Source organism: Channa argus, chromosome 18 (assembly GCF_033026475.1).
Source record: "Channa argus isolate prfri chromosome 18, Channa argus male v1.0, whole genome shotgun sequence".
NCBI lineage: Eukaryota > Metazoa > Chordata > Actinopteri > Anabantiformes > Channidae > Channa > Channa argus.
Genome location: NC_090214.1, coordinates 1030780 through 1057019, shown reverse-complemented (window position 1 = coordinate 1057019; position 26240 = coordinate 1030780). Strand labels below are relative to the sequence as shown.

The 26240-nt window shown below is 41.8% G+C and overlaps 1 protein-coding gene across 3 annotated transcripts; it reads right to left on the bottom strand.

Annotated features, from left to right (window-relative positions):
• Window positions 1-270: 270 nt before the first annotated feature.
• On the bottom strand, window positions 271-24696 carry zmiz2 (zinc finger, MIZ-type containing 2). Of its 3 annotated transcripts, XM_067485102.1 has the most exons (20): window positions 23456-24695; window positions 18562-18664; window positions 15822-15939; window positions 15036-15238; window positions 14105-14273; window positions 13083-13301; window positions 11937-12149; window positions 11488-11571; window positions 10417-10594; window positions 9900-10041; window positions 9405-9483; window positions 8558-8689; window positions 8370-8475; window positions 7680-7837; window positions 7539-7606; window positions 7390-7458; window positions 7074-7315; window positions 6075-6196; window positions 5283-5480; window positions 271-4261 (listed from the first exon to the last, which is right to left on the bottom strand). In XM_067485102.1, exons 2-20 carry the CDS (start codon window positions 18609-18611, stop codon window positions 4154-4156), a joined length of 2658 nt encoding a protein of 885 aa, XP_067341203.1. In that variant the 5' UTR covers window positions 18612-18664; window positions 23456-24695; the 3' UTR covers window positions 271-4153. The 3 variants fall into 3 exon arrangements, with proteins under 3 accessions (XP_067341203.1, XP_067341205.1, XP_067341204.1); XM_067485104.1 differs by lacking the exon at window positions 5283-5480 and having other exon boundaries at window positions 23456-24696; XM_067485103.1 differs by lacking the exon at window positions 18562-18664.
• Between the last annotated feature and the right edge of the window lie 1544 nt (window positions 24697-26240).

The following is a 26240-nucleotide window of genomic DNA, read 5'->3' as shown; positions in this document are numbered from 1 at the left end:
TGGAAGAAAAAAACAAAAACTGGACACAACTGCAGTTTGAGGTACTTGAGTAACTGCACTTATTAACTTCCCACCTGTGCAGATACTGAACTGAAGACAGATTTTGCTGCTTTGCAGATGCAGAATCTTTCATCAGACTATAATCAACTCAGAATTCAAATGCATGATGTTTGGTAGAGATTGAAATTCACAGAAAAGTGTTTCCTTGCTTTAAAAAGCGAGTTTGTTTTTGTCCTCTGTGGTTTTGTCAGAGCCTTAAACACAACTTGGTCAAATAGTGATTTTTTTAATTCAGATTCAGTGTTTCAGGAAAGGGAAAAAGTAACTGGAGGTACAATGATGAATTATGAATAAAAAATAAATAGAAAATAATGGCAATTACAATGTGTTATAAAATATATGGAATAGTTTACATATTAAAAAACATCTTGCAAATTTGCACTTAAATAGTCCATAATTTCCAAATATAACATTGTTGCTCAAATTGGCAAAGAACGTTTTTTTTTTATGCCTCGAGGAGGCAAAGCAAAAACGTCAGCTCGAAAAAGTGATACAGAATAAATTCAGCCTCATCTTTTAACTACATTATTCAGCTGAGCGTTTTCTGTCATACATGCATCACGTATGTATGCACGACCTCACATTATGTCTTAAACACACAGTATGGATACAGTGCCCACGATGATCCATTACCCAACTAATAACATTAAAATTACCATGATTGACAATTCATTTGATACACACACACACGTTCTCTAATGAAAACAGCTGATCATACAGTACATAAACCCGCGTCCCAATGGGTTGTACATGTCAAAACCATTTAAAAAACATCCGGCTTCCAAATGGCAGAAAATGCCACAACACACAGTAACAGTTTGCTTAAAAATCCCAAAGAGGGTGAAACCAGGAGAGAGAAAAGGTGAGTTTTTATATATTTCACAGTGTTGAACGATGTTGTCGATACAATAAACTTCTTCCAACTTCATGTATTAAAAATGCGAACTGTACATCTTCACTGTGAGGATTTTTTCTGTAGCTTTACAGAAACACAGACACTGACCCTCCACTGCCCCTATTTTACATCATCTTATGTATGAAGGATGGGTCTGCTCAGATTCTGGATTTAGCCCTCAGACCAAAACCAGCAATGCCCTTGCTGCCATAAACACTCATAGGCCTTTTGGACCGACGCAGAACCGGCTCTGTTCTTGCTCAGAAACATCCACGTCGAAACTAAAAGCTTCTTCGGACGGTAAAGCAACGAACGTCTCCCCCGTGTTGCTGCTGCTTCCTTTGCTGTGTGTTGCAGTCTGGCATCTGGTTCTAACCAACCTACTTTTGGTTAAAAGGCTCAGAACTCTGTTCATGAACAAGAACCAAACGGGTTCTCTGACGGTCAAAAAGCCCCTTCAGGGAAAAACTGTCGAGTGACGTGCTGCTGCAAACAGTTCACAACAAATGTAACAGCAGAAACTGTAGGTTGGTGTTTTAAAACCTTTGCATTTTAGAGATTCGGAGCATGTTGAAAAACAACAACATTTTGCCAATTTTGATCTTTTCCAAAAGATAAACTCAGATCAAGTCCAGATGCATCCGCTGTTGCAGTGGTTCCCAAACTGGTGAGTTACACTGAGGAGGTGGAGACAATGTGGACGAGTTCGTGACACTGTGGAACGTGTAGCCACTAATCACAATAACCCAGAAGACAGTGAGAACATGTTTATAGAAAATTTGGCAAGTTAATTACATATTCTTGAAAAAGTATTCAGACCCTTGTCTGTGGTGCTTGTTGTTTCAGATGAGTTTAAAACTAGACACCCAGAGCCACATTCACGATGTCCCACAATCTCAGGATAAAAAACCGACATACCAACAAAGTCAAACAAAGTCTTTGTAGACTTCCACAGTAACATTTTGTGGCAATAAACTGAGCAGGACAAGTGAATACCAGGAACCACCAGGACTCTTCGTAGAGACTCAGACGTCAGGGCAAACTGGACAAAAAGGACCTTAAACATGGACGTGATCAGAAACCCAATCATCTCCCTGAAAGAACTTCAGAGAAAGGAAGCTGTAACGGTCAGCAAAGTACTGAAAAAGGGTCTGAACTACTTTGGAAATGACACGTTTGTCATTGTGGTTACTACAGTTAGTGTAGACTAATGGGAAAATGTTGCTTCTACTCATTTCAAATATATTTAACAACTGTTTCCAACTAACAGTTAACGTCATAACGTACACTGATCAACACAAACTGAATCAGACTGGTCAGGACTCCAGTCATTCTGTGACTGATGTACTGGTCTCGCTATTTTGTTTTGTTTTTGCTGAAACTGAATTCAAATGTAATATTTGATTAGTATTGGTGTTTGTCTCATTAAAACATCACCTGGACTGAAGCCGTTCACTGTTTTTCAGTAAATACTGATATTTTGTCCTGACAGTAAAAATCTCCTAATATTTTGAGAACGAAGTCAGAATATTCCACAAATAACATCAGAACATTCAGACAAATAAACAGAAATTAAGTTTAGTTCCATTAGAAACTGCAATGGCATTTACGCCTACGTTCCACATCAAAGGGGAGGCTACGTTTTTTTTTACACAACCCTGTTTTCAAAAAAGGTGGGAGAGGGTGAACAAAAGACTCGAAGGTGTTTAACTCAATTGGAAAACGTGTAATGTTAATTTGGATTTGTCTGAAGGTTAGACAGTGAAATAGATTTTCAAAATAAAGAAATCAGAGAGTTCAGTAGAAGTAAAGATGGGGCACGTTTCACCACCATGTGAAACAAAATGATGTTCAACGCCTTGAAAATAGCATTTCAACATAAAATTACAAATAATTTGGGGATATAATCATCTATTGGATACGGAAATCATCCAAACTTTCAGAGAGTCTGGAGAAATGGACGTCTAAAAGCCAACAGGGGTCAGTGCATCAAACACAGACGATTCTGAGGAGGAAATCAGGTCATGGGCTGAGAAACCCCTCTGATAAACACACTACATCCACTAATGTTAAACCTCTATCATGCTAAAAACAACCATTTATATAAAACAAGATCCAGAAATTCTCTCTCGCTACATTCTCACAATTTAAACAGTTCTTTTGTCCAGTGAGTTCAGTGTCGCCACAGCGGGTCATTTGTCCGCATGTCGATTTGGCACAGTTTTTACACCGAATGCCCTCCTGACGCAACCCTGCCCAGTTTCTACCGGGCTTGGGACCAGCATGGGGGGGATGGAGGGGGGGCTGTTGGGGGTTCAGTGTCCTTCCCAGGGACATTTCGACATATGGTCGGTAAAAGCGGGCTCGAACCTCCGACCACATGGTAAGAATGGACGCCTACAGATCAACTGAGCCACTGCCGCCCTGCCTAAACCTGACTGTTATGATGAATCTGAAATTATTATTGTGGCCTTCAGACTGCAGCCATTGAGCAGATATTGCAACAACATGGCTCAGAAGTAAAAGAGTCCAGGTGCTAAAATGACCCATCTCCAGTCCAAACCTGTCACCTACAGGATCTCAGCTTCTTGTGAATAAAATCAAAACCTTTTATTCTAAGAAGAAAAAAAAAAAACAGGGAAGTATTGATTTCCCCAAAAAGTATTCTGAATGATTCCAATCAAAATGTGAACTTCATCTTGTGCCAGTCTGCATCACTTGTTTCTGTCACATTTTAGAGATAAATGTCCACAATATGTAACAGTCAAGTTTTAGTGTACAGGACACTGCCAGCAAAAGTTTGGGAACCACTGTGTTTGAATGTCCACTAACTCCTCATAAACAACCCCCCCCCCCCACATCTATTCTCCATAAATCTATAGTTCCAGATCCTTCAGCCTGTGATTTGTGCTATATTTTAAAATGCTGGTCTGCAGAGCCACTGGCTGTGTGCTGTTAGTGTCTTCACACTCATGATAGACAGTATGAAGAGTGATCCTTCCTTTGACCTCTACACTGCACTGGAGGGACTTCAACATACAGCAGGACATTTCAAAATGACAAGAATACTCAAACACACACACACACACACACACACACACACACAGTAGTGGGTGCCGTCTCAGCTGATGCAGGTTGGGCCACATCAAACAGAGACGCAGAGGCTGGACTGGAGGTGGTGTAAGAATGTGAGGGTCATCAGTTGTTCTCAAACAGAGACAGCAGGTCGTCACTGCTGTTGTTGGGAAGGTCGGGAGGACCCAGGTAGGAGAGCAGCTCGTCCGGGTTGGTCAGCTCTGGAAGAAGCTTCATGACACACAGAAGGAGAAATGGCAATTTACAGTTTCTGTCAAACTGGAGACAAACACTGGATAAACACACTGATGAACGTCATGTAGGACCAAGGTCAGCATGAGCAGACTATGGTCACTGTGAGCAGACTACAGCTACGCAGCAAAACACGATGCAGAGGTGGTTGTACACAAACGCAATGCTCAAGTTAAATTGCAAGCATTAACCTTAAAACATCAACCACTTCAAATCTTTTCCTCAAGTATTAAGCAGATCTACATTTTACTTAAAATGCAAAAGTACTTCACTGTTTTCAAATATTATCAGAGTGAATTTAGAGTCAGGTTTTGACGTGTAAACTGAAGAAATCTTTTAAACTGCAACTGAAACCAATTAGTGTCATTGCCTTTGTCAACTAATTTGCTTAACCTCACGTTTAGATGAGGCTCAGGTGGATTTGACTTTTACATGCCTTGTTCCAGTGTATCAGGCTGCAGCCAATGTTCACTTATTGGGAATCTGTGCATCAAGTTTCCAGCAGAACGTTGCTGACTAAGTAGCAGCGTGTGTCAGATTGTTATTCTGAGCAAGAAGCTCTCAGAGTAACATCATTGCTGGAATGAATGTTTCTAAAGAGGCAGTTCATGGAAACTGGATCAGTTTTATTCAAACACCAAAAAGTGACCACACCGTAAAACTTTGTTCACTGAGAGACAGAAGCTGCTTCATCACAGATACAAAATACTAAACATAGAACAAGACTCTGGGAGCAACAGCTACTGTCAACTGAGTTTCTTCTTCAACTTAAAGAAGTGTGACCTGGAAGTTCCAGCAATGACGGTGAAGTACGGGGCAGAAAATTCCGTGTTTTAATAAAAACAGTATTTGTAACAAATCCAGTAATTAGCTTTACTCAACTAGTACAGTTGACAAAATCTGGGCTGGGGACTTGAAATGCTTTAACAATTAAGTGCAGCGGCCTAAAAAGATTCTTCACTAGTTGTACGAAGCACCTGAGCCACAGGTTTCCACTCACATCTAACGCATGATCGGCTCCGTCTCCTCCAGGTGCTCCAGTGCCTCCCAGACCAAAGGAGCCTTCGCTTGGCAGCCGGGAACTCTGGGAGTTGGAGCTCCTCTGTGGTAGAGGACTACCGGCATCGCCGAGACTCTGGTTACTGTGAGCGTGCTGCTGCAGGATGTGGGAGTGTTCTGTTCGTCCTGGATGAGGCGTCTGACAGAGTAAAATGACAGACGGAAATGAGGGCGTTATTGTCTTTTAATATAAAGACAAGTTTGTACCATTCTTTACAAATCACAGTTCGTGTGGCGTCTTCCTTGTGGCCATTGCAGAGGAGGACAAACCTATTGTTCTGCCCCTGCAGACGGCAGCAGCTGCATGTGACGTGTGGTTTAGTGGCTCAGGACTTTTTGAGTGAATTTATTTTCAGTCATTGCTTCACGTTCAGCTAAAGCATCAGGAGCTAGGAAGAGGAGACAATTCCAGATTTTTAGAAGTTTGAGAAGAGTCTTGTTCAGCGGCCTGGTTGTTCAGTCCTTGTAGTGAAAGGAGAGCAGCTTCCATATGTCCACGTCTAACCCATTTTAAGCCATTTTCTCAAAGCATTTCACTTATGTAGTTACCCTAAAACGACCTTTTGCCCCTTCAGGAGGACCTCTGGGATCAGTTCAGAGCTCAGGTTCACTTTCAAGCCCTTTAATCAGTAGCTGGTTCATCATACACAAAAATCTTGAGTGTGTGCATTCAATTCAGCCTGTGCTGTGCTAAGTTTTACTGAGTGTACAGTACAAGATGCTCTGGTCTAACCTGGTCAGACTGATAGGGGAGAGGAGGTGGTGGTCCAGACGAGGCGTACTCTCCGAGGGTCGGTGTGCCAGGGGTGTTGGGAAAGTCTGTATATCCTGTTTGGCTAGAGAATCCCTGGTTCCCTGCAGAAGCCAAAATCATGGATTAGTTCCAGTCAGTTTACTCGCTAGGGCAGCAAAAGCTTCCAGCTGTGGAGCAGGAGAAGAAATAAACAGGACACTGATTGTACATTCTGGTTCTTTCTCTGCTGCTTGATAATACGGATTATACCGTCATCTGCTCTGATCTAAGATCAGCTGATCTGATCTTCAAAAGGGTCTTTTAAATGCTGTTTGACAAACCGTGTGTGTGAAGGTCGAGTTAAACTAAAGTCGACATCCCTGTAACAAACTGTAAAACAAACCTCAATACTTTATACGGACTCATCATTAGTGAAAAGATACTACTACTTCAAGATGAAGAAAATCAGCAAGTGTTTAATCCACATGCTGAAGTTTGCTAATGAAGTCTGAAAAAACAAAAAAGAACTGTAGGTGTCTACTGGGCAAAGACTCGATGACGAGATATTTTTCTTCTTGTCGAGGAGTTAACATCTATTAAGAAACTCAGAACAAAGAAAGACAAAAAGATCACACAGACAAAGTTTTAGCAAAGATTAAAATAAAAAAAAAGACGAAGTAAAGTTGCAAAATGATCACAAAGACTAGTCATAAGTGGTTGTTATGTTTCTTTGCAATTATCCACAGACAAAAAAACTGACAGACACACAGAATGACCTAAGAGACTGACACTCAATGACCACAGAGTTTATTTTGAAGGACACAAAAGTGACACAAAAAATGAAGTGACAAAAAAAACTGGAGGACAAAAAAAACAAATGAGGCCAAAGTTCTAAGTTGATACTTAGAATGACCCCAAAGGGCAAAAATGTCTTAAAAAATTCAAATCAACTAAAGGAAGTTTATATATTTTAGGTAGAGAAATGTGTCCTGGACCCACCGGGCCTGTTGTACTCGGGGGTGTTCCTGCCTCCTGCTGACAGACTCTGGTACGGAGACGACGCTGGGCCCAGAGCAGCGATCATCTCCATCACGTTGGGCAGCACCATGTGACTCGGGCTGACCGTGCGGCAGCGTTTCAGGACCGGACCGTCACACTCTTCCTTTATGTGCAGGTCTGGTTTGACGGGCACTGGCCTCCAACCACACAGCGGGTCGATGGTGATCTCCTCGTAGTCTGAACTGAGCGATTTAACGAGAGGAAAGAGTCACGAGGTGTGAAGCAGAGAGAGACACACGTGCAGATTAGCACTTACTTCTGGATGTAGACAAGGATGCCGAGCATGTACTGGTCAACTTCCAACCCCTCTAGTAAAGCTGTTTTACTGCAGAGGAGGGGAACAAACAACTGGTTACACTCAGAAGACAGGAGCTGATTTTAAATTATTTTTACTGTATCACATACTTGCACACAGGACATCTCCAGGTTCCTCTTTCACAATTAAGCTGCAGATACGACTCCAAGTCAAAACACTGCAGAAGAAAACGTGCATATGAGAAACTGAATTTGGATGTAAACATCATGCATGTGTTTGTAAGGTCCCACCTGTATGTGTCTGCAGTCATGGCCTCTGGCTGGGAGCTGGATTCGTCTGAATGTGATCGGACATTTGAGAGAGACTTTGATTGCCGTCTGCTCCACGCCGTCCTCCCCGTTCAGACTGGGGGTCCCAGGAATTGTTCCGCTACTGAAGTTTCTCTTTACTGAAACACAGCAAGAGGGAAACAATTAGGAAGCTCCAAAAGTCTGAGAGCACCTGGAAAATGTGAGACATTTCCACGTAAACCTAAACGTTTGAGTTTAGGGTTCTGAGAAATGAAATGAAGAAATATGAATGATTCAGAACTATGAGTCAGGTATCAAGCTGAGCCCCATTGAAATTTTGCAAATTATAAAATAATAAATCTCAGAGTAAAGTCTGATTTTGTGAGACGGTGGTTTCATGCATTTTATAGGACATGTCCTTCTTGTAGTTGTGGCAAAATAAAAAGCCTCCAAATTTGCTATGGACTTTTTATTAATGAAATAGCTATGTTTGTTTTATTTTTTTATGAAATCTCAAGTGACCAAACACCTGATTTCATGTTTTGATGATGCACCACACTGTGCACACTGGGAGCTGAAAATAATGAGCTCATTTTTCTAAGCTCAATGTTAAAACCGAAGCGTTGCAAATGCAAATGACTGACTTTCCAGCGACGTAATAAAAGCAGCTGCTGCTGAATTCCGACTCACTCTTAGTGATGCAGTGCTCGGCCGGCAGCAGCCTCTTCTTCATCAGACCCTGCAGCACCGACCTGACAGACGGCCGGTGGACCAGCTGCAGCACAAACAGGTGGGACTGTGGGGGAATTTAGTGTGTTACACTGTGATAAACTATGGGAACTGTGCAGCACACACACTGATGACTGAAGACAACTTACACAGCAGCAGGCTGTCACGGTGATCTGCACTGTGTTACGTCCAGGCTGGCAGACCTGCTTCAGGTACAAAGGCTTGTGGGAGGTTTTGTTGTCACCTCGTTCAATCGACAAAGGAGTTGCGTTGACACTCACCTGATAGCAATGACAAAGACATATATTCCATTTGCAGCCACACAGTACACACATCATAATACATTGATCTACTTCAGAATTTACAAGGATATTGTGCTTTTTAAAAATCTGAAATTTCTACCCAGGATTCTACTAATTCCAAAAATCTTTGACAGCACAAATATTTCAACACTATGCAGAAACTCTTTAAAAAGATCCGACAAAAAATGATGTAAAATAATTATCACAGCATTAGAGTTTAACAGTTGACATATTCAACTGGCGGGAAAACACTGAACGAGGACTTTTAATGTGGAAAAGCAATGTAGTAGTAGTAGTAGTAGTAGTGAGATTCTCCAGTAGCACCAGAGCAGCCATCACTGCACACAGCTGTTAAGCATGTTTGTTGCTGTTTTAGTTCCTGTCACATTATTCATCCAACTATATTTGCAAGAAAAAGTAATGGCACCGTATGGATTTTTCTGGATTTGAATTGGTCATGAAATGTGATCTGATCACAAATATGAACACACACTTTGACTTTTTTGGAATTAAACTTTCTGATGCCCATCTATGGATGTGGCATCACAGTAATGATCACATGGCTGCTTCACAACAAGTCTTTATATCACGACATTTAAACAGATAAGATCAGACCTAAAAAAAATAAAATAAAAAATAAAAAATAAAATGACAGCAGGGCAACTAAAAACAAATTAAAGGCGATAAGGCTTACTTGTACAGAGGCAGGCCAGTTAGTGTTCATCTGTCTGTCCTCGTGGTGGTAACACTTAAACTGCAGCTCCAGGTCAGGTCTGCAGAGGGAGACACAACACAACTGTCAGGGACACATTCTGGGTGGGGTATCAAACATTCCTCATTTGTTTTTCTTCCTTTCAAAAGGAAAAGAAAAGTAAAATCCACCCCCCTGAGTCCAAACTGGAGACAAATATTATGTTGCAGCTGTAAAGAACTGGGACCTGTGTTTTAGTCTTTAGAGTATCTTTTATTCATTACTACTTATCTAATACCAAAAATGACATGACATGATTAATGCAGGGTAGAAATGTGTTTTACACATTAATACATTTAATCCAAATGTACATTTACATTTTTTGGAGACTAGGTGCCATTGTCAAAGATTTTCTGAGTTAGATTTTTGTACGTAATGTGTCCCACCTGACTACAAGTCAGAATCCACATAAAGCAGCTCAGCGAACAGCCTGCCTACCTCATCATGAGTGTCTTGTAGACAGAGTCTCTCAGCTGGAAGGCGTGGTTACTGACAGCCAGGTTGTGCTCCAGTCTGAATGGCTCCAACACAACGCCGTCTCGGACCGGGAACGTAAGACGCAGGTCGTCACTGGGGTTTCCTTCAATTGAAAGCAAAGACTGCTTTTAAGGCTTTCACCACTGAAGGACATTTACTTGTGTCTTCACTGAAAGAACCAAGGAATAATTCTGGTCACATGTGGAAAAACGTGGCTCCTACGGACGTACCATGTCCTAATAGTTTAGGCGTGCAGAGCTTAAGGCAGTTAACTCGTGAACACAAACGTGTGTCACCTCATTCAAACTACCAGTTATTTCCCAAAGAAATAACTGTCAAACACTTCACACTTTGCTGAATTTGTGAACATGGAAGCTTTTGGTTTACAAGACATCCAGAAATCTTGTTACCAGAGCAGGTAGAATGCAAACGTCCAGGGTGTAAGAGAGTGTGTGCAGACTGCATGGTGAGGTCTCACCTGTGGACGGCGGCTGGGTGCTGATGTTGGCTTTGGTGTCCAGTGGAAGGTAGGGGGGTTTCGTGTCCTGGCCTGGAGACAGGTAGGGAGGTATGGAGGTTCCAGGTGTCATCGGAGGAGTAGGATTACCTCCCATTGGGGAGCTGGGATACCCAGGCATCACTCCACCCCGACCTGGCTGCGAGACGAAGATCAGAACTTCAAATCTAAAGTAAAGTTCAATGACCCCCCGTCTCTGCTGTTGCTCTTCTCAGTGCTTATTTTTTCTCTGAATCATGACAACAGGCCACACTTGCAGAGAAATGAGACTTAAAATCAACCACGGGTTCTGATCTGACAGTTTGTCACAGACCCACAGATGGGATACGAAGCCGATCTGAGCCTCCTGGGCTCTGGCCAAAAGGTAAAACTTCTTAGACACAAGAACATAAAGACACTCGAAAAGAAAAAAATGACTGCAAAGAAACGAGAGAAAAAAAGAGACAGGAGAGAAAAAAAAAAGACCAAAAAGAGACAAGGCGACAACCTGAGACTGTAAACTACAACAAGCAGCATGAAACTCAAATCAACAGCTTTTGGCTCGTCCCTTCACGGATCCCCACAGCGGAACGTGTTCCACACGTTGATTTGACTTTTTTCCCCCCTTTTTCTTTTTTTAACGCCGGATGCACTTCCTGCTGGAACCCTCCCATTTTTTTAATCCAGGCTTGGGAACAGCACCAAGGCTGCCTTTGGTGCCTGGGTGAGGCCACATTTTGGTGGGGTGGGATTTGAACCCGTGACCTTCTGTATCCCACAGCTCTACCAACAAATAAGCATGAACCTAAAATGACAACAAAGCATCTCAAAATGACTACAGACACAAAGGACTGCAAACAGAACAAATGGCTGCTGCTTTGTTGTTTGTGGCCCTTTACGTCTCTGCATGTGGACTTTGCCTCTTTAGGGGGAGTGCGGGGGCCTTTTCCACGTCTGTGCCCAGGGGCCGCACATGGAAAAACCCAGCACGATTACAGTATTTGGTTATTGCTGGATTAACTGGGTTGTGCTGTGGCTGCGTTTAGGACTTACCCCATTCACTGCAGCCTGTGTGAAGGTGTTGTATCCCCCTGCTCCCCCTGTGGTCAGGCCACCCTGACCATTGAAAGGTTCTGACTGGAGAACAAACACAGGAAATAGTTTATATGGAGCAATAATACAGTGCAGAAGGCAGATCTAAAAGTACCACCAATCTTTAAAAGAAAAAAAAAAAGCCAAACCCTGAATTACTGCCAGTTAATATGGAAATAAGTCTAATCATTTCCTTTTAAAAATGTAATTCCTGCTATGCAAATTTGATCCTGTTGCTCGTATCTGGTTTCTTTCTGAACCTGCTGTTATTGTGAAGGAACATCGGTTTTGTGACTTTTGGTTTGAAAAGTGGAAGACGAATAAAGCTTTACTCAATAATTTACAATTCTTTAGCCAAACCGATCAAATAAACTAAAGTTATGGAATGTTTAACCTCATCTAACCGTTACCTTATAATTCTGTGAAGGACTGGGCTGACAAGCTCCAGGGGGGAACTGTGCTGGGTTGTGAGCTCCAGAACTGTACTGTGCCATCAGAGGCATCCGACTGGAGGAGTAAGAGGGGGAGGGGGCACATCTCTGCTGGGGGCCGGCAGGGTACTGCAGCGGCTGGTTTGGGTACCCTGGCATCCCTCCAGAGCTGTACTGCTGCACTGGAAACCCCTGAAAAGACAAAGAGGAACAGTTACTGAGATGTTTTGACTGTTAGGAGTTTAGTGAGGATACAGCTGACTGAACGAGGTAAAGGGACTGATTTCTGTCACTGTACAACACGGAGTCACCACATCTGTTACAAATGTACAGTCGTTACCATTTTCCCCTCGCAGTCGACTCGCATTAACCCACGTGAAAATGACGACATTTTCACATATTTATTCAAACTGAAATCTTTCCTTCAGTATTCAGACACTCTGCTGTTGTCCTGAAATGTGGTCACAGACTTATGGTATAGAAATATGGGGAAATATAACAGTAATCAGACCATTTTTTATGTTGATAGAAGGCAGACGGAGTTATTAGCAAAGCTATTATGATTTAACTTATGCTGTAATATTTTACACTTTACATGTTTAAAGTAAAAAATGGTCAATGGCCACAAAACCTCCAAGACCTTTTTGAAAGTAAGACGTTGTTTATTTAAAAAGAAAAAAAAAGTAAAAAAAACTGTTTTTCAGTGAAACTGTGGAATGTCTGTAATGTAAATACAGGAGAGAGTAATAATATATTTAAGTTTTAAAAATTAGTTGAGAAATTATATGTAAATACAAAAGAATTAAAAATGTTGTTGCTGTGGTTGCTAGAAATTAGTTTGCTCTGGTGTGAGACATTCAGGGACTGTACAGAGTTTAGATCTAACCTGTAAAAAAAAAAGTTGGGGAGTGCGAGATTACACAGAATTCACAAAACCCGTTAAACCTGTGTGTGCTGCGATCAAAATGACGCAAATTCCTGCACAGCTTGTCTTCATGGATTATCGAGCGTAGACTGATGCACAAAAAGTGTGTGCTGTAAGCCACTGAAGCCCCTGTGAAAGACAGGCCTTCTGCATTTACATTGTGAGGACCCAACCATCAGTAAGACCCTCACTTTACTGACCTCTGAATGGAAAGGCCGTTTGAGTCCCTGCTGTCCGCCTGGATAGCCCCCGTGCTGCTGCATTTTCTGTGTCTGTGCAGGGTGAGAGGGATACAATCCTCCAGTGGAAGGTGGTGGGCCAGGCCTGGAAGGAACCATCCCACCAGGGTTCATCCCTGGAGGCCCACGGGGGCCTGAATGAGACAAGAACTGGGTGCTGTAAGATGATGGTCCACCCATCTGGGAGAGAGGGGAAAGTATGACAGCCGGGGTAAAAATAAAGCTCAAGGACATGTTTGGTAGTGTGCAAACAGTATGAAAAGAAAAAAAAGGACCTGTGAATGCAGGAAGAAGGGGATTCACATGTGTAAAGTTAGATCATGACATCGGCTACAGAATGACAGATTATGTCAGTTTTATATTTGAAAAGATTAGGTACAGTGAAGAGGATTTGGTGTTTTACAGCTTGTATCTACTTTTCATCTGAGCCGTTCCTGAACTCTGTATTTACATAATGAGAGAAGTGTAGAGAGTAAACAGTCTGCCAGTGTCAATTTATGTGAAGTCTCTGCTGTTAGCGAGAAGCGTGTTACGGCTCTGTGGAAGCAGAAAAGCAGCTTCCCACAGTCCTGCAAACAAACACCACACCTGCAAAACTGCACCAGTGTGGGGAAAAAAGCTCAAATAGAAAATGTCTGCATGTTTTCAGAGCCAGCTACACTGACTCTTCAGTGTGAGGACCACATCATCCAATCCACGGTACCAGCTTTTGGTTTTGGGGATGAATTTGTAATTGAAAGAACATAATTTTATGAATGAATTTGAGACGTTATTCTTAAAAACCATACATGAGTTAAAAGACACACAGCAGCCATCATTGTCAGTACTTTAAATACTGAGACCAAGTTCTCTCCAATATTCTTTAATATATCAGTAATTTAAGCTTAGAATGTCCAGTCTTTACAACAACAAATGACAGAACTGGACTTCTGTGTGTTGACCTCGCTATGACAAGTGTGTGTTTTCCCCTCAGCAACATTCACCTGTCCATAGTTCAACTCCTGGCTCTGTTTCTCCTGGATTGCTGCAACAGTTGCCGTAGCAGTGGCCGTTGCTGTGGCGGCAGCGGCAGCAACGGCAGCTGCGGCAGCCTGAGTAAAGTCTGAGGGAGGACGAACGCCCAGACCGGCACCTCCACTGTTACCGGAGTAACTGCAGGGAGAGGGAGAAGATGGCGAGAGGTGAGTGGGAAGTGAACCTAGCGAACTGAAAATATGAATGTGTCATGCTTTGTCATGAGCATGAGTCAGAGCAGTGGGAGAGAGCAGCCACATATGATGGTAAACACCAGATTAGCAGCAGCATCTACAAAACATAGTGCTGCAGTGTCAACTTGCTATAATATAAAACACAGACAAAAATAATAAATGAAAGTTCAGCTTTTTGAATGTGTAAAACAAAAACCAAAGTTGTATGTTTACAGTTATGTCTATAAATGTCTGGATGGTGACACAATTTATGTTAACAGATTCAGGAAGAGCTGCTGGACAGCGAGGGACCAGGGCCATTTAGAAATGGATTAAAAAAAACAAAAACAAAAAAACAACAACATTTAAAAAGATCAGATTTTTTTTGTCCTTTCGGCTCATCGCAAATGTTCAGGGTCGCTACAGCAGATCATTTGTCCGCATGTGAATTTGGCAGTTTTTACACCGGATGCCCTTCCTGATGCAACCATCCCCAACAGCTGGGGATGGGGAGGCGTCTTGCCTAGAGACGCTTTGACATGTGGTCCGGAACTGTGGGGCGCGAACCTCCGACCCTATGGCCAGTAGGCAGCCTCTCTACCAACTATGCCACTGAAAGAATACTAGCTTCTAAAGTATAAGGGTAGCAGCTCTTTAAGTATATCTGTAGATAGATCAGTGTAAAAATAAAACGTTTCCAGCATCTTAAAGCGAGTTGGAAACGTACCTTCCACCATAGACTGGGCCTGAGCTGTAGGCAGCGCTGGGACGTCCGTACATCAACGGCTGCCCGTAGCCTTTCGACACAGCATCTCCATATGACTGCTGGGCCATGAACTGAGAGGCCATGCCTGCAGCCATACCAGGACTACTGCCAGGCATCATGTGACCACCAGAGCTCTCACCAGGACCCATGGGTGCACCAAAGACCTATAAAGTGATAGTCACCACATTTACACTGAAAATACAGAAGACTAAACTCTTTTGACTTGGGAAACTAGATGGGAACTATGAGATTAAAATCAACGTTCAATGAACGTCATCCTGCACTTATGCCCAGTAGTTAGTGTGGAGAATGTAGAGCATTGAAAAGTCTGTCTGACATGAATACAGTTAGACCAACCACTGACACCAACTGGTTTAAATGTTCACAGTAGTGTTTTTCATTTGCTATAGTTTCCCAGAAAATATCCTTCAACAATTTTTTAAGCTCGAGTTTGCTGAATGTAAAAAGGAAATATTTATACATTATACAAGCCCATTGTCATCATGTGGGGTCTGTACACCAGCATAATGGATTCAACATTAAAGTGTAAATCATCAGCTTTGTGTGAGGGCAAAAATATTGCATGAACAGTGCAGGCAGGAATCACAACCATTTTATTTTTAGAGCTTTAAAAAAAAAAAAAAAAAAAAAAACACTGAAATGAGCACAAGCTTTTTATCTGCTTCTGTTACATTACATGAAACCAGAGAAGAAAGAAATGTCCCCTGGTACTGAGTCATGTGTTACCTGACTGTGTGTGGGATTGGTCACACCCCACACTGTGGTTACTACAGACAGAGATCCTGGGTGCTGATTGGTGCCTGGTTGCCAGGAGACTGGGTCATTTAGGAAGGGGCCGTCGCTGCTGCAGAGAGACAGGAAGCCGAGTAAGTGGGATGGTAGGGAAGGTTCAGGAGAGCTGCTTTGGAGACAGCATTCACCTACAGACTGTCTCTAATACTGTGATACTGAACAATGTGCTATTTACTCAATAAAAAAAAAATAAAAATAAAAACACCATCTTTAGCAAAAGCATTGCAAAATATATTTTACAGCCTGTTTCAAATGACAATTCAATGTCTGTAAATGTTTTTTAAATTAAAAATGACAACAAAAGCAGGCAGAGAAACAGCAGCATATAGCACCATAATTTGTGTCCACTTTCATAGAACATCCTGTGATGTGCACTCCAGCTGAAGAAAGAACATGCAAATATAGAAGAAAACCACATTTGCATTTAAATATTGAGTTTGGTTTTCATTGTGTGTTTGCAGAGTTTCTGAATGTGGGTTATTTTCCGTATTTGTTGTGTTGTCAAGGTGTTTATTTCATTTGCATGTGTGGTCATAGCATGCACACAGGTCACAGCATGGTGAGCTCCCAGGGCCAGTTGTTCTTTCCCACTTGCCAACACACAGACATTTCCATGCACCATCCATGTACTTCTATGTGTGGTGCAGGAGGTAGAGTCGTCCACCAACCCCACAGTTGTTGGTTCCATCCCCAGCTACTCCGGTCACAAGTTGAAGGGTCCTTGAGCACTGAACCCCAAATTAGTTGCCCCTGGTGAGCCCTGACCAGCTGCATAGCAGCTCCCCCATCAGTGTGTGAATAAGAAGCAGTGTAAAGCACTTTGAGAACAAACAGGTAGAAAAGCGCTATATAAGTGCAGAGCACTCTATTTACACTGCACCTTGGCATGTGGACACATTGCAGACATGTGCCCTAGAAAACTTGGTTGCAAAAAAAGAACAGCCGCTTTATTTGTAGATAAAAAAGTGGTATGAAACTTTAAGAACTCAACTCAACTTTAAGAAAATTGTATTACGTGTGTTCAGCCGCCTTCTATCAAAAACAGATCAAGAACTAATAGGAACGAGTGAATCTGTACCTGTACAAATCAAGTGCAAATTATGAACTCGACTGACATACACACAATTATAGACACTGAGCGAATCGATCTGCCAATTTTAACATAAGTTTTCATCCTGCTCTTTTGTAAGTGTTAAAGCAGCTGGGACCATAACACCATGGAGGCATTTTAATTAGCTGCAGCCTGCATCCAGTCTCAGACCAGTGAAGAGGGGCCATTGTAACATCCAACAGGAAATAAATGCATGCGTGATTCCTTTGGCACCTTGTTAGTGATCATTTGTACTGTGAGCCAGTACAAAGTAAAAGGTCAGTGTTACATTATTTACTTGGTGAGCTAAAGATTAACCTGAACATGGCTTGTTGTTCTGACAGTTGAGGTTACCCTCTGTTTCCTTCTTCTAAACCATTTCCTCAACAGGAAACTACCACAAACAGCATTTCTGACCTGCCAAATTATTTGCAGATTTACCGTTGCTGGAGTTTTTCACAACACAAATGTTTTTAATATGTTACCTAAACTTCAACTTTAGTAAAGCATCATGATTTCATATAATTTCAAATAAGTTACATTAACTACTACTTTGTCATTTCTGTTGCTTTGCTCTCTTTCAACAGACATTTATTTAATCAACATCTATCATGTGCGTGAGTTGGTAAAATCTTCTATGTAGCAAATACTGAAAATTGATTTTGCAGTATTTCCTGCATAGAAACAAAAATATATAACACTCTTTATTTATTTATTTCTATGAAATTAATTCCAGCAATCTAATGTATGTTCTAATGCTGCTCATACAGTCACTATTGCAGTTTAACACGTGTGCAAGGGGATGATTCCTTATTCTATAGGTTTGTATCAGTGGCTCAATGTGGGGATGTGGAAAACACTGCAGCAAATTATTGTCATGTCTAATACATTAACAGGTTTGAAATTGATGGGCGCATCTCTGTTTTTTCTTTGACGCGTCTGTTGCTTTTTCCCTTTCTATTGGCCAAATTATATGAAATGTGCAGTCTTTTTAATAAATAACTTTGTTAAATCTTATCCATCTGGTCATGTTGTTTCCTCTTTTCCCTTAGAGAGCTGGGTCATACAAGGCCACACACCAATAAAACCACATGCACTGTTTCAACACAGTTTTGGTTTGAATGTCCGCATAGGCTCAGTGATACCATGAGTGATTAAAGCTCTTTTTAGTCAGATGCCCTGGTACATTGCTGTTACTTATACCTCTCTCTATGATAACTATACAGTTTTACAGCAAACACCAACAAATTCAGCATAACACAACAAAAACATGGTGGAGGATACAGAACTGATCAGCTTCTGCTCATCATGCACATTTACAAAATGATTCTCACTCAAGTAAAGTTAAGGAGCATAGTCTACAATGTGATTCACCGATTACTACATTTTGTAAAGTGGGAACATGCCCCTGGGCCCCGTAGAGGCTTTGAGGTCCACCCACCATAAGCCCACAAGCTCCTGTACACAGTGTTAAAGTTGGCTTGGCCTCTGTCGTTCACTAGAAACCACAGGAAATAGGTCGCAGGGCAGGTGAGTGAGGTCACCTCAGGACATTCAGCTTAACGCAAATATATTTGTGTGTACCTCTGTGGAGTGGGAGGCAGGCAGGGTTTCATGGAGTTGAGGGGGTTCATTGGATGAATGGGGGGACCATTAGAGAGCCCCCCACTTTCCTCAAGTGGCAGCCCTAAGAGAGACAGAGAAAGAAACAGATAAAAACGGCTACTCATCGCTCATTTGCTACAATTTGTCATCACTGAAGCCCACACTGTGCGCACAAAGACAGAGTGCCCTCCCACTCAGAGCCACTCACTTTAATCTGCAAGGGTGTGTGTGGACTGTGCACTTAAAAATGCTAGCCTATCACTGCCTGCTGTAGCTCTGATACCTCTAGGAGGAGGGGGGGCAGCTGGGTGCTGGGAGCTAAATTTAGACTGCTGATTTCAAAAGGAATTTAAGCGAACAGAGATGAGAAGAGGCAGAGTCTCCTTTCAGCTCAGCACACCAACGTTTGGTGGAATCATCTTGTTCTTCCATTCCTTTAATAACAGCCCCGCATGTTTATCTGCCACTTTCCCTGCTTCAATACCAGCTATCACAAGACGGAATCACGTCAACTGGACGTCTTTCTTCTCGGGTTAGAAACGTTTCGCTATGTATCCAAGCGGCTCCTTCAGATTGAAGAAGCTGCTTTGATAAGTAGCGAAACATCCGTCACTGCTCTCTCTCTTCCTGCTGCTAATGATTTTCTTTATCTGACAATTACCAACTGACAGCTAATTTTCCATCACCACAGCCTCGCTTCGGCGGCCCCTCCCCCTCACGTCTTCTTTCTGGTTCTCTTTTTTGCACTCTGCAGATTTGGGTCAGACACCACACATCTCAAACAGGAGCAGGTGGGAGCGTGGGTGGTTGGGGGGGTGGTTTGTCAGATCACATGACTGTGACACCTGAATTCCCTCCTATCAAAAGGCAGCCTCCAGACAGCACCTTGTAAATTCCATCACAGCTGAACAGCCAAACCACATAAAGGAGGAAGGGGGGGGACGTAAGACGTCTGGATCCATGTGATGTTGAAACTGAACACAAGCAGCACAGGCTGTACGTGCAGAGGAACGACCGAAACACAATCGTCTTACAGTCTCTTTGCATCCTGTAACTTCAGCTTCCCTACCTTTTGTCATCCTGACACCTGACACTGAGTCAAGTGCCAATCAGACGTAACCGATTCACATCAAATACAGTTTCTTTGTCAGATACCTCATCTCACATTCGTGGACAATAATACAGTTTTATCATTAGTGAGTAAAGGTGAGACAGCAGTCGTACAGATTTTATACTGACAAATAAAGGCTATGACTGCTAGACATGCACCAGGACCACGTCTTTGACCCTAATTACACCGTACACGTAGTTTGGTTTGGGTTTAAAAAATAAATAAATAGATAAATGCATAAGTCGCCAGAGTTCCAATCTGACAGTGGTGCAAAGTGACATTTACTTACACTACTGAAGTATTTCCATTTCATGTTTCAACCTCACAGCATTTCAGAGACAGAAATGGCACATTTACTTACCACTGCATTTATTCAACTGCCACATTTACTTCTCAAAATCTGAACACACACACACAAAACCTACATCAGACTAGTGATCCCTGGTTTACAAACCACTCAGCAGGACATAAAGTAATTCACATCATATTACTCTGAGAAAGACAAATACCTGGGAGGATGTCTCCTATGGGCATTTCAACTGTCCCCAGACAGCAGGACAGTTTGAGCATCACAACAAGTGCTTGATAAATTCCTTGTACTTCCCTGCTGGAATTTTTGTACAATGTTTTGCACGTTGTTGTGCAAAGTCCTCTCTTTCCTCCACAGGGAAGCAGACTTCGCAGCCAGCTTCACTTTTGTCATCGTCACTCAGATGAAACGTTGCTGCATCCATACTTTAAACTACTTTTTTATAGCTCCCGGTGTTAAGACTTCACATTTAGAAAATCCACCTTATTTTGGCAAATGAATTTGGCAATGAGTTGTTAATATTTCCCCAAAAGTGAAATTTTGATGCAAGTAATAAAGCTCTGGATTACATCAAATTACAAACAAACAATTCATTTTATAAAATCAAAACAGCTAATAGTACTAATTAAAATATGAAGTTTCTAGAAAGTTAAATATAAATTCAATTACACTAATCAAATTAATTCAAGAGTAATAGCCATTATTGTTCAAGTATTTATGAATTGCTTGAGGGGAAGAGGGGTTGGCAGCGAGTCAGCGAAGATGATTAAATGCTCCCTATGCTACTTAGTCAAATAAAAAACAAACACTCTTTACATATTTTATTAGCTGCCAGGCTCTTTGTTTTCCATGTCAGCCAGGCTTCGTATAAAGCAATGTGACTGACTTCAGAGCCTTTATCAATTCTCAGAATTTCATTTTTAAACTGTTGTGCTGTGATTCATGGCACAGCTAAAATGATCTGGCAGAACACAGATTTGCAACATTTTTCAATACCTGATTATTATTCAGTTTCTTCAAAACTGACAAATGTTTCCTATTCTTCTTTTATCAGGATAATTTGCAGAAAACGTGTAAATTACAACAGTTATCCTTTTAAGTTTGAGACGGTTATATTTAGGCTTTTAACAAAAATACACCAAATCATGAAGTAATGAAGTGACAAGTGAAAAGAGTTCATTTAGAAAGATGAACAATAATTCTTTGATCTTGATTATTTAGTGCACCACTTTATTAGGTCCTGTTTGCAGCAATTGGGTAGAAATATGTTTCAGTATAAAACTGCTGAGTCCTCGAAGTGTTTGGCTGATTATATCAGTTAGAATCACTAAACATTTGACAGTGTAGCTGAAAATACAGGTGCACATGCAACTGAACCACTGCAGAGTACAAATGTTAAAGATATAAATATGGACTGATAGCAGCTTGATATTTAATGTAAAGACACTAAAAGTTATTAATGGTTTTTGCTTTTTCTGAATATTTGGCATATGATGGTCTCAGCTGCGGTTTGTGCACATTTTTCCACTTACATAAGACCCAAATATTTCCTGTATATAAACAAGAATATAACAAGCTGATACTTAATAACTGCAGCAAGCAACACTTTCTCAATTTGCCTTTTAATTGGTACCAAACTGTACCAGCCTTTACTTGACGTATCTAAGGAATTTATAGCTAAATACCTCCACGTTTTAGAAAAATTGGTTACCAAAAATATTAGTAATCCTTTATTTTATGTTAGTGATCTTTCAAATTTTGTCCAGATGGTCAACTGTCACAAAATGTACATTTTTAGACTAAAAATCTTTCCTCCAATTCATCTTTTTATTAACACTTAACACTAGAATCAATTGCCACATTGTGGTCACAGGCTGTAAAAAGGAATGAAGCCGCCACTGAACGCTGCAGTATATCGGTCCTCTCAACCAACAAAAGGTAATTAGACATTTGAGCTGGAGTTATTTTAGCTAATGAGACTCAATATGGGATGTAAACAAATTTGACGTGGAAGTGTGAATTTGATACAGTCGTTATAAACATCAAATCTATGCACCAACTATGGAAAGCTTCGATATATTGTAACCTCCACTGTCTTGAACATCACATCAGGCTTTAGAGAATAATGAGACATTATTTTTTTTTTTTGTGAGTTCAGTGTCTCCACATGTTGATTTGGTACAATTTTTACGCCGGATGCTCTTCCTGACGCAACCCTCCCCAATTTCTACCGAGCTTGGACCAGCACTGCACAGCTGGGGAGGGGAAAGGGCTGTTGGGGGTTCAGTGCATTTTAATTTAATATTAAGCAAGCCACAATAAGTTAGTTGAAGCACAGACAAAACGATATGGCAATTATTCAACTAGTCTCAAAACTTCACACTTGTTTGTTCTCCAACTAAAGTCAAGGCTTTGATTGCTCATATCTATTTATCAAATTAATCCTAAAAATAAGTGAAGTGAGGAAGGCCCCTGCCTTCCAAAACACAAGATTATCTGGCTGACCTGCAGTGCACCTGCCTTTAATTAAGCACTAATTAGAAGCCTCAACAGGATCTGAGAGATTACACAATTAGGAAACTCTGAAATACACAAGAGAAGCAGCGGCAAATGTCAGCTCACGACAATTTAAAGACAAGATATCATGACTCCGAGCAATGAAAGAGACAAAACACAGCTATGAACTGGTCAAAAGAAGGTGAAACAGGTGCAGCATCCACAAACTTTAAACTGCATAGAATGCAGCCATTTGCAAGTCAATGAAACCTCCTTTGAAAATAGTACAAAAAAGAACTATGAGGACACTGACCCATTTTAATACTTTAGCCCTTTTTCCAATGGAAAAACAGTCACATATTGTCTGATTTCAGCTTCTCAAACGTGGAGCTTTGTTTCTGCTCATATCTCTCTGGACAGTAAATTAGATCTATAGCTGCCGGACAAACTGAAGCAGGATGGAAATCCAGCTTCACTGCAACACCAGTGTGGAGCTGGAGATAAAAGACCAGGTGCACAGGCAACATGAAGACAGCAGCAGCCTAAACGCTGCTCTTCACCAGACATCTGAGATTTCTCCGGCTTTCCATACAAACACTGACCCACACCCGACTTAGCCAACATGTTATTGTGCCCATGATACACTGAGGAAGTCAATGCCAAAGGGGGTAAAACAGATTGCAACACACCAACGAGCCACGCAGTGTAAAAACAGCATCCATGGCTCCTTTATGATAAGATGATGGATCTGCTCGTAGCGGTGAGAGAAAAGCACATCAACACACCAGAAGTCCTGTCTACCTGCAGCACTAACACACAGAACATGCTGCTCACATTTGCAGCGGATCAGAACAAAGCATTTCAGCACTGTGTGTGTGTGTGTGTGTGTGTGTGTGTGTGTGTTTCACCCATCAATAAGTTAAATATACCGATAGCAGAGGTTTTGTTTCACCTACCTGGTCGAGTCGCTTTGTAAACGCAGATGTGTTGAGGCTGCAGTTCACGGTTACAGCGTGTAGAATTGTTATTTTTAAAACCCTGTTTCACTTAGGGTTGGATGTGTTGCGATAGCCCCGCGGTTTGTGTATCGCTGTCTGGTCGGAGCCAGAGGAAGACTGGGAACACAGCCGCGGAGGCTCGTTAACACGCTGCTACCTGCTCCGCTGGCACCGTTAGCCACTGAAGGCTAGCGACTTAGCCCGTTACGCTCGTGTACCGTTAGCTCGGTGGACGGTGCGCTGCCCTAACCCAGCGCTCACCGACAGCAGCCGAATACCAGCCTTCCAGATACAGCGTGGTCGCTAGCTGCGATGTGACTTGCCTCTGTCTGCTGCCAGACGACGAAGCCGCTTGATTGCAGACTTAGCCGAGCTAGTTAGCTTAGCGTAGCTACTTAGTGTCGCAGTCGGGGCTAACGAGGCTGCTTGGTGATGGTCCAGCGCAGTTCAGCTCCCAATTTTATTCTTTTCTTTTAGTTCCCGCATCCCACACATTAAGGGAGCAAGTACGCTGTTCAGAACTTCACATTTATAGGCGTTTTTATTGCAATTATCGGGCGGTGTCACGTATAAGCACAATCTTTTCCACTAGCTTAGTTAACTGGGACTTTTCTAGCCGAGTTAATTAGAATACGCTTGTTGCGGGCTGGGCAGACCATAATAACCTGGCAGCTCGGTGGACTTCCTCATTGCACAATGACCCTGTCTAATGTATTCATGAGATCACAGAGCTAATGTCCCCCCTCCCCGAAGCAGCACACACACACAGGGAGGAGGGGTCGCATGTATGATCCACGCAGCACACACGTTGTCTGCTTTTCACCACAGGTGGCAGAAGCACACGATCGATCCGGTTATTGATCCTTGGACCAATTCAGTCTTTCTTCAAGCTGAAGTTCGTGCTCCAAATTGCACATTACGTTCGTGCTTGTCTCTGGGCATCAGACGGACTGAGGTTCTGATAAAAAACTGTATTTAAACATTGTTTAACCTGATGCTGTTCATAACATGAATGTTTGTTCCAGTAAATTGGGGTTGGGTCTTACCCAAGGACACTTCGACACGAAGCCGGGACCGGGTATCGAACCACTGTCCCTGTGGTCCGTGGACTCCCTTACCAACTGATCTGCACATTATTTAATAAACAAATCAAATCTCTTTTCCAACTGATTTTTGCGTTTCCATATTTTACTCACACCTCACTTCTTGACTTTCATAACTGTCGGTGTGTCGTGTTTTTACCATGTGTCTCTTGTACTTTCATCCCTCTGAGTTGCATTTGTTTGGAGCAAACACCTACACACGTGATTTGTGTGATAGCATGTTGGATTTTAAAAACCAGTTTTTGATTAAAGAAAATAAAAGTGTTGGAACACATGAACAAACTGCGTGTTGTGTTGATTTTGGAATTGAGTAGTCCATACTCAATATGTATTTGTATAAATGTCAATATATTTAGCTTCAGTTTGCCCACCCCTACTCTAAAATACCCCCTCCCTGATTATTTCCATATGAAAAACATCTGAGTTTGGGGAACATATCAATGGAACATCAATTATAGGTAACATGTTGGCCATATTAAATACTTATGGAAGCGTAGGGTGTGATTAACGTGTTGTGTGTAGTTCTCACGAGAGGTCACCAAAGTGACATAGTGTCGTAGGTGGTGATAGCAAATATGCGATTGGTCTTATTACAAATCAGTGTACGATCAAAATAATTGTGGAGCAGTTATTTTCATGCGTCACTTCATATGGGGGCTTTAGGAACTGTGAGCTAAAGATAAATCCGAAAACTTTTCGAGCCTTGTGGTAACACTCAATCTCAGGCTCCTCTGAGGATCTAAAAATGTAGCTAATTGATACCTACAAAGCAGAAAAAGCTATAAAACCAAATTCACCCGTTTATCTCTTGCACTGGAAGACAAAGCGAAGCCCCCACACGACTGCGGAGGAGCTGCAGACACAGGAGGTGGTGGTGCACTGCTAATGCACAAACATGAAAGAGTCCTAAGGATGTCTTACCTGAGACCTTGTCACAGAAATGTACGTTTGATGTCTGCAAAGCAACATCTGGATGAGTTGGTGTTGTTTTGGAAACGAGCTGTGGACGGATGAAGATACTACAGACTAAAGCTTCAGTTTGGACATAAAAAAGGGGCAGTGATTGATGACAGCAACACCCTGCAGAGACACAGAGAGACGGACTTTCCACTAAATAACTGCTATATGTAAATGTCCTGCAGTCAGTAAACAAAGTCAAAGGTGTTTTTTACAGATCTTCTGCAACAGCACAATTCCTCAGAATTCACCAAGATGCGATGGTTACAGTTGTTTTGTATCTCTTAGGTCGTTTTGTGTTTTTTAAATGTCATTTTCCATCCTTTGTAATCATTTTGTATCTTTTTGGTCTTTTTTCCCCCTCATGGTTTTGTCATAGGCCCATTCGGTCATTAATCCACATTGTGCAAGTAAACCTGAAAAATCTTAGAAGCAGTAGAGATCTGAAAATTTCCATCAAGATCTTAATTAAGGAAAAGTATTTAAGAATCTTACCCACTCCAAAAAGGCATTTACAGACTTCTTAGGCTTAGACTTAGGCCCAAGCAGTATTACCAGCCACAATTACCGTTTAATGTTATGTCCACAAAGAAAAAGTGACAGTGCATTAACATGTCAACGTGTTTGCTGCAGGGGCAGAACTTCCTTCTTTATGTAACAAATAAACAGAAGATTTGCCAGCG

Excerpts from the sequence above, each read along its gene's own strand:
- zmiz2 (XM_067485102.1), bottom strand. The coding sequence starts at position 18,611 with ATGAACCCCCTCAACTCCATGAAACCCTGCCTGCCTCCCACTCCACAG. Across the intron at positions 15,239-15,821 it reads CCAATCCCACACACAGTCAG|GTCTTTGGTGCACCCATGGG; the intron begins GTAACACATGAC and ends ATCACTTTATAG. Across the intron at positions 10,595-11,487 it reads CACAGGCTGCAGTGAATGGG|CCAGGTCGGGGTGGAGTGAT; the intron begins GTAAGTCCTAAA and ends TTCGTCTCGCAG.